General features: G+C 32.6%; 4 protein-coding genes across 4 annotated transcripts; 1 reads left to right on the top strand and 3 right to left on the bottom strand.

Annotated features, from left to right (window-relative positions):
* Window positions 1-1292: 1292 nt before the first annotated feature.
* Window positions 1293-4954, bottom strand: LOC107007473 (probable protein phosphatase 2C 40). The gene is made up of 4 exons (XM_015206099.2): window positions 4450-4954; window positions 2569-3675; window positions 2167-2431; window positions 1293-1667 (listed from the first exon to the last, which is right to left on the bottom strand). Exons 2-4 carry the CDS (start codon window positions 3667-3669, stop codon window positions 1540-1542), a joined length of 1494 nt encoding a protein of 497 aa, XP_015061585.1. The 5' UTR covers window positions 3670-3675; window positions 4450-4954; the 3' UTR covers window positions 1293-1539.
* A 2068-nt stretch (window positions 4955-7022) lies between these two features.
* LOC107005791 lies at window positions 7023-7734 on the top strand. The gene has a single exon (XM_015204445.2). It carries the CDS (start codon window positions 7095-7097, stop codon window positions 7497-7499), a length of 405 nt encoding a protein of 134 aa, XP_015059931.1. The 5' UTR covers window positions 7023-7094; the 3' UTR covers window positions 7500-7734.
* A 98-nt stretch (window positions 7735-7832) lies between these two features.
* Window positions 7833-10854, bottom strand: LOC107005790 (WAT1-related protein At3g30340-like). Its single transcript, XM_015204444.2, has 6 exons — window positions 10065-10854; window positions 9900-9962; window positions 9502-9618; window positions 9001-9412; window positions 8402-8553; window positions 7833-8304 (listed from the first exon to the last, which is right to left on the bottom strand). Exons 1-6 carry the CDS (start codon window positions 10244-10246, stop codon window positions 8148-8150), a joined length of 1083 nt encoding a protein of 360 aa, XP_015059930.1. The 5' UTR covers window positions 10247-10854; the 3' UTR covers window positions 7833-8147.
* Window positions 10855-15835: 4981 nt separating this feature from the next.
* Window positions 15836-17256, bottom strand: LOC107006595 (heat shock factor-binding protein; the record flags this gene model as incomplete). The annotated part of the gene is made up of 4 exons (XM_027913843.1): window positions 15836-16200; window positions 16643-16685; window positions 16768-16791; window positions 17185-17256. Coding segments are annotated over 4 exons (285 nt in total), but the record flags the coding sequence as incomplete, so codon positions are not given.
* Between the last annotated feature and the right edge of the window lie 4 nt (window positions 17257-17260).

The raw sequence follows: 17260 nt of genomic DNA, 5'->3' as shown, positions 1-17260 counted from the left end.
GTCCTTTTAAATATCATTTGCACTATTTTAAAAAAAAAATATTTCTTATCAATATGTAGGACACGTGCGAAGCACAATGCGATGAACACAAAACAATTTGATCTTTTTACATATATTCATTATTAATAATTAACGCGATATACACATGTAATTAAATCTCGTATACATAACTAGTACTAAAAAAAAAATGAGTACAAGTTAAATCGCGACATCAAAATTGGGCCTTTAACCCCATGAAAATTGTTGTTGTTGGGCTGTTATTTATTTTCTGTGATGTGTTTTTAAGCATTAAGGCCCAAAAGTATAGAGGACATTAATAAGAAGCCCATCTCATAGATCATCATTTGCACTTTTAGTCCAATTTTGTTCACATTTGCACTTTTAGTCCAATTTGTGCTTAGTCTTTAATTTTTGTCCCTCAAGACAAAATACTTTTTAGGATAATATAAGTTTATATTTTCGTTATTATAATATTCTACAATTTATGATTCATGTCCTTAAAAAGTTTATGTTTAGCTAGATAATATTTGAAGAGCAAATCATGTAACTGAAAGTTTGATTGGTCGATTTGGTCAGCTAAAGATGTCTAAGATCTAAAAATTTCATATCATCTTAGCTTTATTTAATTGCACAATTTTTTCTTCAAATGGATTGATTTTTACTTTTTGCGCAAATAAGTCAAACTATCGAGTCCTACTAAAGTCTTAATGACATGTAGTCTCGGACTTTGGTCCAGTGATAAGAATGTGACATGCATTCAACAGAACAGACTCATACCACATATTTAAATCTAGCTATAAATAAACAAAATGATAGTGATGGGGGCAGTTGAAAACATAATCTTCTTTTAGCTTCACATGAAATAATATCTTCTTATTTAGACAATGAATAAATCCAAAGAGCTGACCAAATTTAGTTTTTGATAGATAACCTTCACAAACTTGAAAGGTCAAGAATCATTTAAGAACAAAAAAGAAGGCAAAGGTTGTGTACTTCAACCATTGGTTATGATTGTTAATAGTAAGACACTTTTATTATCTTAAAATTGAAATAAAATTAACGATGACGTTCTAGCTAGATTGTTATCAATCACATATAATGCACCAGATACCTGATATTTGTCACCAACACAAGTATCAAGTAAATATATTTACCTGGTTTTATAAAATAAACTATGCCTCGGTTAAACGCAAGTTAGATCAACAATATAAATCTTACTGCTTCATTTAAACTCAACTCATGTCATCATCGTACCAAATGAAATAAAAGTGAAAAAAACAATTCTAACATGCTCAATGAAATTCCAACACTTCCTCTTATTCATGAAAATGACGAGCAACAATATACATAGATTACAAATGAAGTAAAGGTATTTTGCAGAACAATTTCAAACAAATTGAAAAATGGTGAATAACATAAACTTTCTACTATAAGCAAAATAACCATCTCCTCTCCTCCTCTCGGTTTCCTTACTGTGGGGACAAAATGCAAAATAATATGAAACAAAATTGACAAAATTGTTCTTCAGATTGACAAAACTTATAGACGAGTCGATGCTTTTGAGGTACGTTTGTTCATTCCCAGGATTATCACCATTACAGTCACATCATCATGATATTTCCTCCTCCTCCCAGCTGGTATGCTCATCAACTCTTCCTTACTAAAGCCTGCAAATGTATGGAGTTATTCATATTCTTTTCGGCAGGCATATACACAATCTTACTTGATACAACCTCAGAGGATCATCAACACAAAATTTAGTACTACCTCAGTTTCAATTTGTTTGACTGGCGACTCGAAATGGTGTTGAAGTAAAGAAGACTTTTGAATCTTGTGATCTTAAACTATAGATACGTAGAATGTACTTAAATGTTCTTTAATCTTGTGGTTTTAAATATGTCATGTGGAAAGTTAGAATAAAAGAGTTGTCATTCGTTTTGCTGATATCACTGCATTAACTAGCAATTAAAAAATTGATTAATATGTGGATATGTGCCATGTTGTGTGTCTAATATAACGTGGTTTCATTTGACTTTGTTGTACCGTAAGGATGCAAGATTGCCAACGTGCTGACAGTCGAAATAGTGGTCTAACGTAATACTATTTGATTAAATTACATGAAAGTAGATGTGGTCAAATGGAGAGAGTATGATGAATATGTCATACCTGCACAATCTGCAGCTCTCATGACAAGTTGCTCCAAAAGAAATTTGGCTGGATCACCAAACGGGTAACGTTGAATGTAAGAATGGACAAGCGTCACAACATCATCATTGTTGAAGAAGTCAAATAGACCATCGCTACCAAGTACAACAAAGTGATCAGAACTAGATATTTCATGTACAGTCCGAGACGGCTGTACAGTAACATATGGAGGACTAACTAGATTCCGGACACGAAGAATTCCCATCAAAGCATCATTCATACTCTTCTGAAATAAGAAAATGGAAGTGTTAACCTTCCTAATAAGTAAGAAGCGAAAAAATAAAAGATTGTATTAATGTTGGAACCAACATGATGCCACAAACTGAAATCAGTCAAAATGGACGGAGGGAGTAGAAGTTGCACCTTTTTCAAGTAACCCACTCCAAGTGCCCGAGTAACCTTAAGCTTTCCCTTAACTTTCCCACCCACGATTGTTGAGGGATCTTCAGGATGATTCTTTATTAGTTGAATTCTTTCAGATTCATCATCGACAGTATGACTAACAGTCAGCTGCACAGCTTGCAACCTTCCATCACTATTAGCACCAACGCCTTCACCATAAGTTGCCAATACAGCTCGACTATCTCCTGCATTGAGCACATACATGTTCTTCCCGAGTAGAAGCACCACTAATACACAGGATCCAATCGACACTAAGTCAGGGCGGTTATCCATTTCTTGTTCAACCATGTGAAGGAAATCATTCTCAGCTTGAATAAGAGCCAGTTCCAGACTATTAAGAACCCTTTGCTTAAAAGACGGACATGACTTTTCCACTTCTAAATAAGGAAGCCCATAAAAGCCCACGCGATCAGAAACTTTAGACTCTCGCTCGAGTTCACAGTCTAATAAACCAAGGTAATGCCTAATAGTTTCGTACAATGTTCCAGCCAGAAAATCAGCTGCGTCTCTTCCATTAAATCCATCATATATGCCACAGAACAGCGAGTCGTTCTCTTCTGAACAAACAGCCTGGACTCTGTCTTCACCTGCTGCACCACCAGCAATTTTAACTTCTGTTGCATTAAGGAAGCTTTCACACCTAGAAGGAGCACTCGTGGATCTCAATGAAGATGAATTGTCTTCAGCTAGCTCGCTTGGAGAGGATGGACTACAGCTTAAGTTTGACAAGCTACTCTGAAAAGAAGATGTTAATAAATCCAACTTTGAGAATGACGGAGAAGAGGGTATCCTTCGGAATGAAGTAGGTGAATCCAGTGCTGGCAGTATCTCAGCCCCAAACAATCCATTGCAAATATTTGTGTTAGCTAGTGTGGCATTGGCACTTAGAGCTGCCCCAGACAGGCAAGAGAAGGAACTGTTGGCTCTTCGAAGTTTACTTCCAGGACGCACGTCAATACCATCTGATTCCTCACCAGAATCATCTGTGCTGTTATTACAATGATATCCAAAACTTATTTTGATTTGGCCCCCTGAATCAGCTATTGATTGTCCACCCATCATTTGTGCCTAGAAACAAGTCAACAATCTCCATCAGTTGCCATACTAACAGTACTATGCTAGTATATGGCAAATACAGTTTTTATTTGACGTGAATATGTATGGCAAGAATCTTCATGATATAGCCAAGTCATCCCACATACTGAGAATTAAGAGCTTCTATATTGAGATCGACAGCGCCTAAAACTAAAGAAAACAATCTCATTCACTCTCTTCTTCTTCTCCTTTTTTCTCCGAGGTGTCCGTACCAGCTTGCCCGTACCTCAACTAATTCACATAGTACCAACAACCTCTCGCCAGCACAACAACAGATGAAAGTAAACTTCCCATTCCATTTAGATAAGAGGTTGTTTCAACATCTAACTCGCGGACCAGCATATCACTAAAGGAGCAACTCTACCATTACTAATAAGCAAAACACTAAATGTCATAAAGAACAAATCTTTTTTAGAGAAATTCATCATTTCATTATATACCCCAATATACTATTAACAATCCAAAATCTCCTGTTGAAAGTAAACTTTGTACACACCTCGACATGACCACACTAAGATGCAAAACACTAAATGCCATAAAAAACAAATCTTTTTCAGAGAATTTCACCATTTTCAAGATAATACATCCCAAGACACTATGAACAAAAATCAATTCATCCCACAAATCTAATCTCTTATGAATCAAAAAACAAGCAAATTTACACTAACCCCATCAACTCAAAAACAGAAAACAACTGATATATTAACCAAAATCAGTATAAAATTGAAACAAACAAAAAAAACTAACCTTTTTCTTGAATCCTCAATGCTAAAAAGCCTAAAACCCAGATAAGAAAAACACCCAGAAGCTGAAATGGAACAATCAGAAGTGAAAAGAAGTTTCTGATATTTTGGATGGTGAAGAAGCGTTTATTAAATGGAAAAAAAAATAATACAAAATGGGGCGGCTCGATTGGAGAAAATTTCTATGGATGACGTTTATGGAGAGGGAAAAAAAGTCAAAATTCTGTATATAAGAGATTCACTCCACTTCACTTCATCAATGGTGGTAAATTTGTTACAGTAGCTTGATTTTGATTGATGAAAAAAAAAAAAAGAGAAGAAGAAAAAAAGGAGTTTCTCTACTTTAGGACTCCTCTTTTCTTTTTCGAGCTCGTGTCGAATATTTCAAAAGTAGTATTATATTTCGAAGGAAGCTTCGAGTTCGTATGTATCAATTGAATTTTATGAGATCGATTTTCATGTTGTTCCTGGTTGTTGATAGGTTCTAGGTTTAAATAGGGGTGGAATGAGGTAGTGGTTCGTCTAAATTATCTCAAACGAAAAATTATGAAATATATATAAAGTTAAAATTATTTTTGTATGTATGTACCGTAGATATTGAATTCCAAAACTTATTTATGTGTTTATTTTTTTTTTATAGTGAAAATTTGTCTTAGCCATTGTATTCAAATTTTCCTTGAAAAGATTTGATTGATTTTGATTTTTTAGTTCAGAATAAAGGGTCTTGATTAGGTCGTTAACAATAGGTAATTCATTTCTCACGTGTTTATTTCTATAATATTCCATCTTTATTTTATCACATTTCACCCTTAATAAGTTATTCTACAACTTCTCTATCTCAAATTATCTGTAGTGTTTTTCTTTTTACGCTCTTTTTGAGAAAATATTTAACTAAAAACAGGTTGTGAAATTAGATTATCATCATTTGTATCTCAATCTAACATTCATATATTTTTAAAGTATCTAACTTATTTCTCTATTACACGCTAATTATGTAAATATTTAATTAGAAGAATTTTTCAACTATTTTACCTTTATGTTTTTGCTTAACACTATAGTAAGAATTAGTATAAAAAAGAAAAATAAATTTTTTTTAAAATTAAATTACATGTATATTTTCCTATTCATATCACTATTAATAATAAGATTTATATGCCCCACAAAAAATTATGGAGAAAAGATTTTATGCCTCTACCTCCACCCATCCTTCTCCAACACCTTTTAGAAGATTTAAGATATTTATAACTTTCTATTTCCACCTTTTGTTTTTTCCTTTATTTATTTTCTTTTTTAAAAAAAAAATATAAATATATCTACATTGGAAACCAACAAAATCTGACAAGCGAGAAAATTTTATATCGGAGATAAAACATTTCTAATAAAGGCAACTCGAGACCTTTAATACAAAAATGAATGAGTATTTTTCGATTTACCATAACTCATATCAATCAATTGAGATAAAAATAGATTTTGAGACATATAACTCTACATTTTCTTATCATAAATCAATAAATAAACAATTTCACGTCAAACGAATTTTTAAATTTCAAGTTTAAAATCTATTATTAAACGGGAGCTTAAAGTCCAGGTGGAAGTGAGGGGAAGGAACCATTTGGGCTAATTGTTGTAGTACAGGCCCATCATTTCATTCCAAGTCTTGGCCCAATATCTCATGTGTTAATCAGCCCATTTAAAGCTACCAACATATGCAATGATTTTTCATTCCTAATATTTCGATTATCGTATTATAAGTTTCTGTGATATTTTATATTTAATTAGAGCAAATTTACGGTGAATAAGAATAAATCAAGTCGAGGTACTATAGATGTAATGGATGCGATATCAAAAATGGAAGAAAAAATTATTTCAAACAGAATGAAATAAATAAATTTAACGCACCATACGTGAAATAAATATATTATCAAAACTTATAAAAAGTAGGAAACTTAGAAACCAATAACATAAAGTTAAATAAAGATGCTAAAGTAAGATGCATCCATTGGACACCAAATCATCATATCTCTTGTCTAAATATATTGTCTAGGTACCACATTGTGTTACTGTTTTAGCATGTGTTTTTGTTCTTAAAACAATAATCTTACAATATTTTCTCATGACTTATAACGTGAATTCAAATTAAATGAGGTCGTGATATGGATACTAAACATCAGATATGAAAAACAAAAGAAATGACCTTATTTAATCCAAAGGTTCACATCCTTTTCTTTCATCTATTTAATGTTGTCGATGCTCACATCAAACGACGTTAATTAATTTATCAAGGTTATACAATAAATTAAAGTGACTGTATACATGTATACACCATATGCATGACATTCTATTATTGGTGTAACCCTAAACATAAGTAAGTTTTTTCTCTTGACATAGTGCGCGTGTCTGACTTAAAATTCGTAAAAATCGCCTTGAAGAATAGATAACAAAACCCTTTAACAAGCAATACTATTCTTGTATTTTTTTTCTTTTAATAACTTCCAAGAATATTTAGAAGAAATTCTTATATTGTCAAATAAGTAAGGCATATTTGGTCCCTCAAAACAACATTGTCTTTAAAATCCAAAACCAATTGCATACAAAATTCTTGTCAAGACTCTCATTGTTTACCCCTTTTGACCAAAAAATATAAAAGCAATGGCTGATAATGAGATCAAAAACATGATCTCTGATCTAACGAAACGCCTAGGCAGCCTTAAAAATGTTCGTAATAAGGCTGCACTAGGTGACTCGAGCCAGAGTGATGACGATGATCATGGCACCAGGATCATCACTCTGGCTGGGACAAACGTGGGAGCTAGTTTGCGCGGTGAGATGGAGGAGAAAGTAGGCATTGAGGACGATTCATCGGAGGAAAATGAAGTGTTGAAAACATATGTAAATAGCAATTTTCAATCTCTCAACAATTCCATCATGTTAGGTGGTAGCTATTGTACTAATGACCCTGGTGTTCATTTAGACATTAATGATGATATTGAACACCACGAGACGCTACCACGAGGACATGGAGAGAAGAAAGGCAACAAACACTATTCAGACTAACAGAGGCGGACTCAGAATTTAAATTCTTTCAGAATACGAGTTCAAAACATAAAAGTTCAACAAAGCTGAAATGTGAGGAAGTTGCTAAAAGTTTATTCCATGTTATGAATAAGTATCATAGTGTACTTGAGCATTGTTTCTTTTACTTTTTTTTCATGTTTTCCTGTTTTTTCACTTTGTTGAATCTCTTGTATTTTTAAGTTCTTCTTGTATAGTATTATTCGCTTTAGATGGTTTGGTCATGTCTTGCATCGACTCTACAGATATACCGGTCTATAAGGTATGGTTACTAATGTGTTAAAAAGGGACGAGATAGACCTAAAAAGTAAAATCACACAAAAGAAAGTTATCTCGAAAAACCTAAAGGTTTCTTGGAATTAATGCAGACTTAGTCCAAAAGTACTACAAATGCAGCTAGCATATTGTATTTGTATTTTTTCAAATGATAATTACAACTTGCTACTATATAAATCTTTTTTATGTGCAAGAATCTTTTATGTACATCCAATTAAGGTATAGATTTTTTATTCTTGAACGTTGTAATTGACAGTTTCTCAAACTTTTTTCTTACAGAACAAAAGTTACATTTTTTTTTTTCGCAAAAAAAGAAAAGAAACTTGTTTCAAAGAAAAGATTGAAATACTGATATCAAGGTATTTCTGGTTCATCATTAGCTTCATGAACTTGGAAATTTAACTCTTTTTCCTTTTTCTCTTCAGTTTCTTGAGAAACTTTCTGCATTTCTTTAGTCTTGCCCCATAGTAAAAAGTATAGTCCGACGATTACAATAACTGATCCCACCACACTGTATGATCATGTTCATCATTTCGCGAAAGGATGTGTTAGTAATAAGTTTGAAACATATTTAGTCCTAAAAGGAAAGTTTTGAAATGTTGAATCACCTTCCGAGATGGAGTTGTTCGTGTAGAATTGGAACGTCTAACATGGCTGCCATAACTTGTATAAGAGGACTGAATGCTGCAGTAAAGACCGGTCCCCTCTTCTTAACACACCACGACATTCCAACAAAGCATAGTCCTGAGCCTATTAAGCCCTGTCAGACATGAAGAATTCATTTCTGTCGTTAACTCATAAACTTGAACTTATCGATCATGAGTAATGGAGTAGACATCATATTCCGTTACAAGTCATAGAAGGACGTAAGACAATCAATCTATCATTCATCATATAGTAACTTTGAAGTGACTTGTTATTTGCACTTCAGGAAAAGGACTACATTTTTTTCGACTGGTGCAAATCCTCATTCTACTTATTCATTGTACCATAATCTTTGATGTTTGTGGACGTTGATTGATAACTTGATACATTTTAACATGTTGAAACCAACGTTTAAAAAAGAATTCAAGTTTTCAAGAACGAATAGTTGTCAACTCCAACTTGTTTGAGACTGAGGCGTAGTAGTTGTTTTCACATATAGTGAAGGTAATTTGTAATATGCATCAGTCTCACGAAACAAATTGCTCGAATTTAATGTACTTACAGTATAAACGACACTCAACATGTCGATGATCTTCTCCTTTGGAATCCAAATGGAAAGTGTTCTATCAGTGGAAAAAGTTAAGATAGCTGATTGTATGGCACTGAAAAAGGTCATAATAACCGTGCTCGAGTACTGACATGGATATTTCTTCCCAATTTTCGCTTGAATAAGGAACCACGAGGACCACAAAATAGTTCCAGCGAATAAGATCATCGAGCCAAATATCCATTGTACATTTCTTTTAGAGGAGCTGATAGGTTCTTCCAAAGTTTGAGATAAATCTTTTAAGTGTGAAAAATTGATTAACGGTTTGCCTTTGTAAAATGTCAGTAAAAAGGCACCTCCAAGGCATATTAATGTACCAATAACTTTGGCTCTTCCACTTCTATCTTTCATGTTAGTTGTCTCTAACCTGCATCATTATCATAATCGTAGATTAAAGCAACGCGCAAACTTGTAACCTTTTGAGCTATATTAGTACTCGTTGAGACTCAGACATACCCGAAAAGTAATGCCATAAGGAATGTTACCACTGGTACCATGTTGAGAAATGCACATGCAAATGTTGCAGAAGTGTATTGTATGCCAAGAAGGAATAAGTATTGTGTAAGCGATGCCCTGAAAGAAAAAAAAAGGCGTAAGCTATGGTGCTAAATTTTTTTGGAAAAAGTAGACAGAGGACTTATAGCATCTATGTTGCTCGAACTCTTCAAAAAATGTGGATATATGCTCCAATAGCAGTACATTTGTGGAGGATCCGACACAAGAGTTGATTTCTCAGATGATTGTTATTATCTCAGATAATGCTCCGAAACAGAAATCAAGAAGAAGGGTGACTTTCTGAGATAACGCTCCGACACAAGATGACAGATGATATATATTAATCTTGTTCTACTTACCCAACGATTGCACTCAAGAAAAGATAGCACAAGATTTGAGGGGTGAGTTTAGGCCTTTTATTCCTGAAAATTATGATTTTCATCAAGAAATAGTGAAGAAGTTCTAAAAACAAGTAACATAATACATCAAATAAGCGAAAAATTAGGAAGCAACATTCTTGATACCTTTCAAGAAAGAAGGCGATTGGGGCTAAAAACACGGTTGAAATGGACTGTCGATAAGTGATGAACACGAAATGGTTCATACCATCCATGATAATCTTCTTGAGAAGTATATTACAAATCGATAGAGCAAAATCTACGGCCAACATAATAATGATAGGATACCATTCCACATAGCTCTTCATCTTACAAGTGAATTTAATTACTCTGTGTTTTTATGATGAAAATGAAGCAAAGGACAGATATTTAAAGTCTGTTTTTAGGACTAAAAAAAGAGTGTGAAGAGAAGACAGATGGAATTCTGGCAATCACATCAATTTAGCAACTCTCAACAGATTTTGACATTTGTTTAACATAAGTATACTCTTTCTTTTTACTTGAGAAATTTCACTATTTCCCTTTTTTCCCTTACTTTTCATTGATACTTTACTGTAGATGTTAACTATATTAGAATCATACAAGTGCACAAACATGTTCATCAACATCTATGTTGCTCCGACTCTTCAAAAATGCTATCAGCTTGCATGTCGTACTTTTGGAGAGTTCGAGCAACAATACAGTGTTTATGCATTATGCCTTCTTAAACAAACACTCAAACTCGGCCTCAATAGACAAGTAAGCACTCCAACTATTCGAGAGTGCACGTCTAGACACCTCAACTTGATCTCAACTGACAACTAAATTCGTCCCACAGTGACTCGTGGACACCTGATGCTAACGTAACACATATATTTTGGGGTGGTGTCTGGATGATCATCTTTTAAGTTGGATGTGAACTGACACAATGGAGACGTTTTGATGTGTATAGAAAACAATATAACATGTGAGTCAAATCTCAACAAGTGCCTATTTTTTAAAAATCTTTCTCTTGTTTACTACTTCAAAATAGTCTATGGCATCTTGCTTGTGGGGTTCAACTAAAGATGATTCTCTTTTGCCATAGCACTATATGGCATCTAATGCAATATGCATCTAATTCTATTTTTAAATAACTTGTAGCAAAGAATCTTCAGATTACAACATTGAACATATAAAACTATACTGTAAATACATCAAATATATCCTGAATGGATAAATAGCATCAGCTACTTAGGAATTTTTTCAAGTCAGAAGGCAGACATAGTATAATTCTGTTGATATGAATCAATAGGGGGGACGATACGCGTAAATTAACCAAAATGAGCCACGATAACAAAAATCTCCTGTGAACGTTATAGTAAAAGCTTGTTTGATTCTGATTTTCAGTATGAATACGAATCGTGAAAGTGTGATCTATTGATCCTTTTAGAGCTTGGTAAGTAAGTTGCTCCCAAAACTTGTTTGAGCTTAATTCATAAAATCTAGCTCAATAGTCAAAGACACACGTGGCACCCAAGCGTGTGACCTAATGTCAACGAAGTAGGTGAAAATCTTGGGTGACTTGAATGATAGAGTTATCCGACACTTACGTTGGTGGAAGATGGTTGATAGTTAATCCAATAGTCGAGGCACATGTAAGTTGGCTCAAATACCACTTATTGAAAGAAAGGAAAAAAAGAAAGTCAAAAGCACTTGACTCATTAGCTATGTTGCTTAACAACAATAACAAAAATAAATATAGCCAGTGTAATTCCACAAACGGGGTTCGGAAATGGTGGAGTGTATACATTACTTACCAGTTATCCCTTCCTCATAAAGATAAAGATGTTGTTTCTGATAGACCTCAACTCAAGTAAATCATCTTAAAGCAGTTTAAAAAGATAATAACTAAACGAAATATAGCACAGTGGAAAGCCGTACATAACATACAGAAGAAAGAACAATAACTTATAATGAACTAGTATGATAACCGAAGCACATTAAACACATATACAAGAATATTTTTGAATAATTCGAGCAATGGTAGCCTATAGGGAAAATGAGTGTGAGTTAGAACCATGCAAATTTAGTTAATTAAATCTATAAGAGAGCCCTTAGTTATTAGGTCAAATCCTATTCATAAGATAGTTCTATTGGGAAAATCATTGGAATTAATTACTCTATGTAAGAATTTCACTATTAAAAGTCATAATTCATCATTTGGGAAATGAAAGTATGACAATAATTTCTAATTTTGAAATTCTTGTACCATTTTAAAAGCTTTAAATAGAAAAACTCCACTTTTCTTAATAACTATATCATAAATGCTTTTTAAAGTAATATCAAAATTATTCACAATGGAAAGTAGAATAGACTTGCTTTCTTACATTTGTCTTAATCCATATTCTTTATTGTTACTTAATCATGCTTTGAGCTGGAAACACAAAATTATGTGCATTTATGCTTTTATGTGTGTGTGGAGCCTCTTAAAAGTCCATGCATTATCACCCTAATTAATGGTCAAGAATTAATCAAGATTAAAATAACATCTAGAGGGCATTTTGTGCAAGGGGACAAGCTAACATCAGCTACGAAGAATGGTCAGTTGAACATCCTTCTCCGGATTATTATATGATGTAAAACGAGGTAAATATAAAAAGAGTTCTATGTAAGGTTAGCTGTAACCAAAAAAAAATAGTTAGTTTAACATATTTCTTCAGAAAATCATACTAGGTATATAAGTCAAAATATTACTTTTCTACAAATAAATGGTCAAAAATTAATAAAAGATTACCAATACCTCTAGAGGACATAACCCTTCTATACTTCAATAAAGAAGTGGATTTAGGGCGATTTATTCGGCTAACCTAGCCTCCTCCGTCCCTCAAAACCAACAAGGGGTAGCATAGGAATATTCACATGTTACTTATCAACTACGTCTTTCAGCGTAATCTTCTGTGCGGGGTGAGCTACAACCGAGAAAATATGATCAGTTGAACACCCTTTATCAAAAAATTATTTTGTATATAAATGTCAAATAGTATTCTATTTTTTATATATATAAGTTAAATCTTGAACACCCTTAGTAAAATTCCTAGCTTCGCTACTAATTCTGTGAGTTTAAAAACTTACCTCTCAGTCATCTAGCATCATAGGTATTGAATATAATACAACTATATTCGTTTTTAAATCTTGAATTCGTCTCTGCTTTTATACCGATATATTGGCTTAGAAGATTCTCCACTTTTCCTGCGAGTAGTATGCAGTAAATCATATAATTGGATGCCTTAAAAGATCATTTATTCGAAAAATCTACTTTAGTAACAGCCTAATTACTATTAATGCATGTATAAAATGTGTGGCATCATATATAATAACTTTCACATTAAATTCCCCCTTTTTAATTTAATGGATAATACAAAGCTTAAAAGCATAAATGACTTTATTTAATAAAAATAGTTAAACATCCTATTTGAATATAATTCAAAAAATAATCACACTTTTTTGTCCAATAAATAAAAGTGATCTAAGTAAATAAATCTCCATTGGTTTAGATACACGTCATGACTTTGAACCCTATGGAGATTTGAAATTTGAATTTATAATTTTAACGGTACAATGAGTTTAATATTAAAAAAGATTAATTTATTAAATTTAAATTATGAATTCACAAAGTACAAATTATTAATTAATTTTGACACCTAATTATATGCAAAATATATTTATTTTCATGCAAATTCGTCTAAATTCCATGCATAAGCATGTAGCAAAAGATACTTTATATAGCTTTATTTAATTAAAGAGATGAACTTCAGTATATGGAAAAATGAATCATCCTTCAATAATTCAAAAATAGATAAGACAAACACACAACAAGTTTGTTATATATTAACAAACAAAGTTAGCTCTAATTGGTAATTAAATAGTACATATCCAACCACAAACTTCCCTTGTTATAAAATCAATCATCTAATTATAGTATCATACCAAAATGAGAAAATAATTAAAGCATAAAGATGAGCTACATTTAAAATCTAAAAGTAATCATTTTTGCTCAGAAACGGATTTAAGATTTGAACGTTATGGAATATAGATACAACTAAACCTACTAGCTATTTGAGCTATTGTGTATAACACAAAGTTATCGAGTCCAGTTGAATTCATATGTACATTCCCCCATACATAATATGCAATTTATATTGTGGTATTTGATTAAACACAGAGTTTAAGTCATACAAAATACAAGATGTCTTTCATATTCAATGTAATTTCACAAGTGAAGTATGAGGAGAGTGGTGTGTCGAGGAGTACACAACTTTCCATTACCAACTGAAAGTAGAGAGGTTGATTTCGATAGAACCTCAACTCAAATAAAGCATAATAAAACTACATTAATGAATAAGAAAAAGAAATACAATCGTAAAGGAATCATGTAGAAAATAATCGATCAGATAATGACGATAACCGAAAGGAAAAAGTGTCTTACACTAGGACAGAAGGAGTACCATTTTTCCTGCTTACTTTAACTCAAACATCATTTTGGAGATAATTTTGTCAAAGGCTATACAATATAAGTTCCTAGCATAGGTTTTGTTATGTTAAATAGTTCAATTAAAGTAGTCAATCACATACTTATATTAAAAGTTGATGGAATCTTATAAAGTATGATAATGTACATAATCCACCCTAGTGTCTAGTACTCTAGGCATGTCCTTCAATCAGTACTTGTGCCTGCATTCTTGACTCACCCACAAATATAGTGTCATTTTGAACCTGCAGCAGCTACAATTACGAGTCGATAAGTTCAACAGAATTCAATAGTTTCACGTCAGAGAAATGTATAGATTATAATATTATCTCAACGTCAGAGAAATGTATAGATTATAATATTATCTCAAACAAATCCACTTCTAAGAGCATATTTTAGATTATAGTTTCACGATAGAGAAATGTATATGTAGTACTTTTAAGTTATAGAATTTAATATAGAGTATCAAAACATGAATTTTTGGAACTTAGTACAATAATTATTTTCTACACAATGAATATACTTATTATATGTGTATATATTTAATATAACCGGAGACAATAACTTTACAGAAATATAAACAACAGAGTTTAAAATATGTACTCAAAAACAACAATTAATATCATATGCATAAATTAATGAGTGTAATTAAGTATAACACGATGTATAAAATAGAATGAAATAGAAAGGAAAAAATTGAATTCACTGAATGCACAATGTCCCCTTAAGAAAATTATTCCCCTCCAATACTAGAAGTTTAAAGAATTATATCCTCTTAAAGGGAACGATTTTATTCACCAACTTATTAATACAAAAAAAGTGGTGTCAGTAAATCACTCAATTGGAGCAAAGCACACGAATATCTAATTTTGCGGAGGTAGAAGATGAAGATCAGAACTTTTATTATTTTAAAATTAGAGAAAATCCCTCTATTTATAGACAACAAATGGTAGTGTGAACCAATGTTTATTATGCCTTCTCAAAAAGGTTACAACTATTTGTAAAAGTTGCAACCCTTCGAAAAGTTCACAATATTTCATAAAAGTCAGAACTTTTCACAAAGTCGCAACTCTTAATTAAAATCGCAACTTTTTATAAAAGTCACAACTTTTGAAAGAAGCTGCAACTCTTCAATAAAATTACAACTTTTGATTAAAAAAAATCGCAATTCTTCATTGAAGTCACAACTTTTCATAAAAGTCATATCTTTTCATGAAACAGAAAGGTTAGTTTTGAAAATAAATAAATTTAAAAAAAAATTCTTACTTGTGATGACGCCACATAGGCGGGCGTAGGGTTCTCTTTTATATAAAAAATATATGATTATATTTTGTTAAAAAAGGCATATAAATTTTCTATTATTGCTAAAAAATTTAGGGTATCCAATTGGGGCCTAAAGCATGTCTCATTTTTTAAGGCAATAAGTCACCCCTAATTTTAATAACCTCAACAATGACCAAAAGCACAGGTCAAAATATTTCAACCCAAGAATCCATGTACGCAGTTTATGTATCATATTACAATCAAATGTCATAATGGACAAAATGGGACAAGACTTTCAAACCAAAACAATTATAACAAACATGGCCAATTGACTCCAAAGCCAACTTGGAGTATCATTTCTTCCTTATGCACTAGAATCATCCGCTGGCTTTGCTTCCTCTTTTGGTTTCAAAGATGCGGAAGGCGATGGAGCACCATCTTGACCCATTTCACCTCTCAAATCGTTGATGCTCTGTTCAAGTTCATCAATCCGGTTTCCCATTTCGTCAAGTGCAGCTTTGTCAAGGACTAAACATACTTTTGTTCAAGCTTTGATGTCATAAAAGAGAGTAGATTGGCATGTACACTATAAAAGATATAGTCGGAACAGTTTGATATGAAACCCCTCCAATATGAGAACTCTCACCAGCGTGAGAGCGAACTGACAACAAGAGAGATAAGAAAACAGCAAACCTACCCACTGATAAACCGACTGAAAAGAAGGTTAGATTCATGTTGAAGAATCAGCAGAAAGTATACACACCTATATAGTTGAAAGACAGCAAAGCTGGAAAAAATGAACCACTCAAGAGCCTCAGAGCCAAGAAGGTGGTCAACACATATGTGGATTCAGAGTTGTACAAAATGCTACATATAACTAAATGCATTTTAGGTGATACCAATATTAGCAACTATGGATCAGATAGGGAAACATCGAATTAAAAAAGGATATTTTTTGAGATGATTGATTCGGACATTGTCTGGAATCTGGTTTGCTGCAAAGAGAAAAATATCAGTTTGATAATTATAATTGATACATGTGAAGAATCCAAGGGGTTGCAAAGTGACTGGACTCACCATTTGCTGTAGAAGATTCTGGACCTGGAAGAGAAGGAAAGAACAGTAATAATTAGAGGCCAAAAAAGGGATAGCGACTCGAATGCATGATATGTCAAGTGCATGAAAATTGAACCAAATGTCGTGGAAATAGCATCATGGTAAAGCCATATTTATGAACAGAGATAGTTCTTTCAAGGGCCATGTTGCGTGTCATAATTATATCTGTTTATGAAAAGATCACACAATCGAGTAATATTCTATTAGGAAAAAAAAGAAGTATTAATTCCAACTTTCCAAGTAATTGTGCTTCAATAATTCAATGGTGACAGATTGAGATGACTAGAAACTTTAAGATTGTTAACGAGTGCAAGAGAGTGAGATTAGTCTGCTTAACATCAATAAAGAAATTAGAGTTGTCTTTGCCAGAAAACTTACAAACACAGTCATATCAGCAGTGCTTTGTTTTGTATTATCACCGTCATGCCCATCCTGCCAGAAAATTGTGATAGTT

This window comes from Solanum pennellii, chromosome 12 (assembly GCF_001406875.1).
Source record: "Solanum pennellii chromosome 12, SPENNV200".
Lineage (NCBI taxonomy): Eukaryota > Viridiplantae > Streptophyta > Magnoliopsida > Solanales > Solanaceae > Solanum > Solanum pennellii.
Note: the sequence above shows the minus strand (reverse complement) of the source record. Positions and strands in the feature narration are given on the sequence as shown.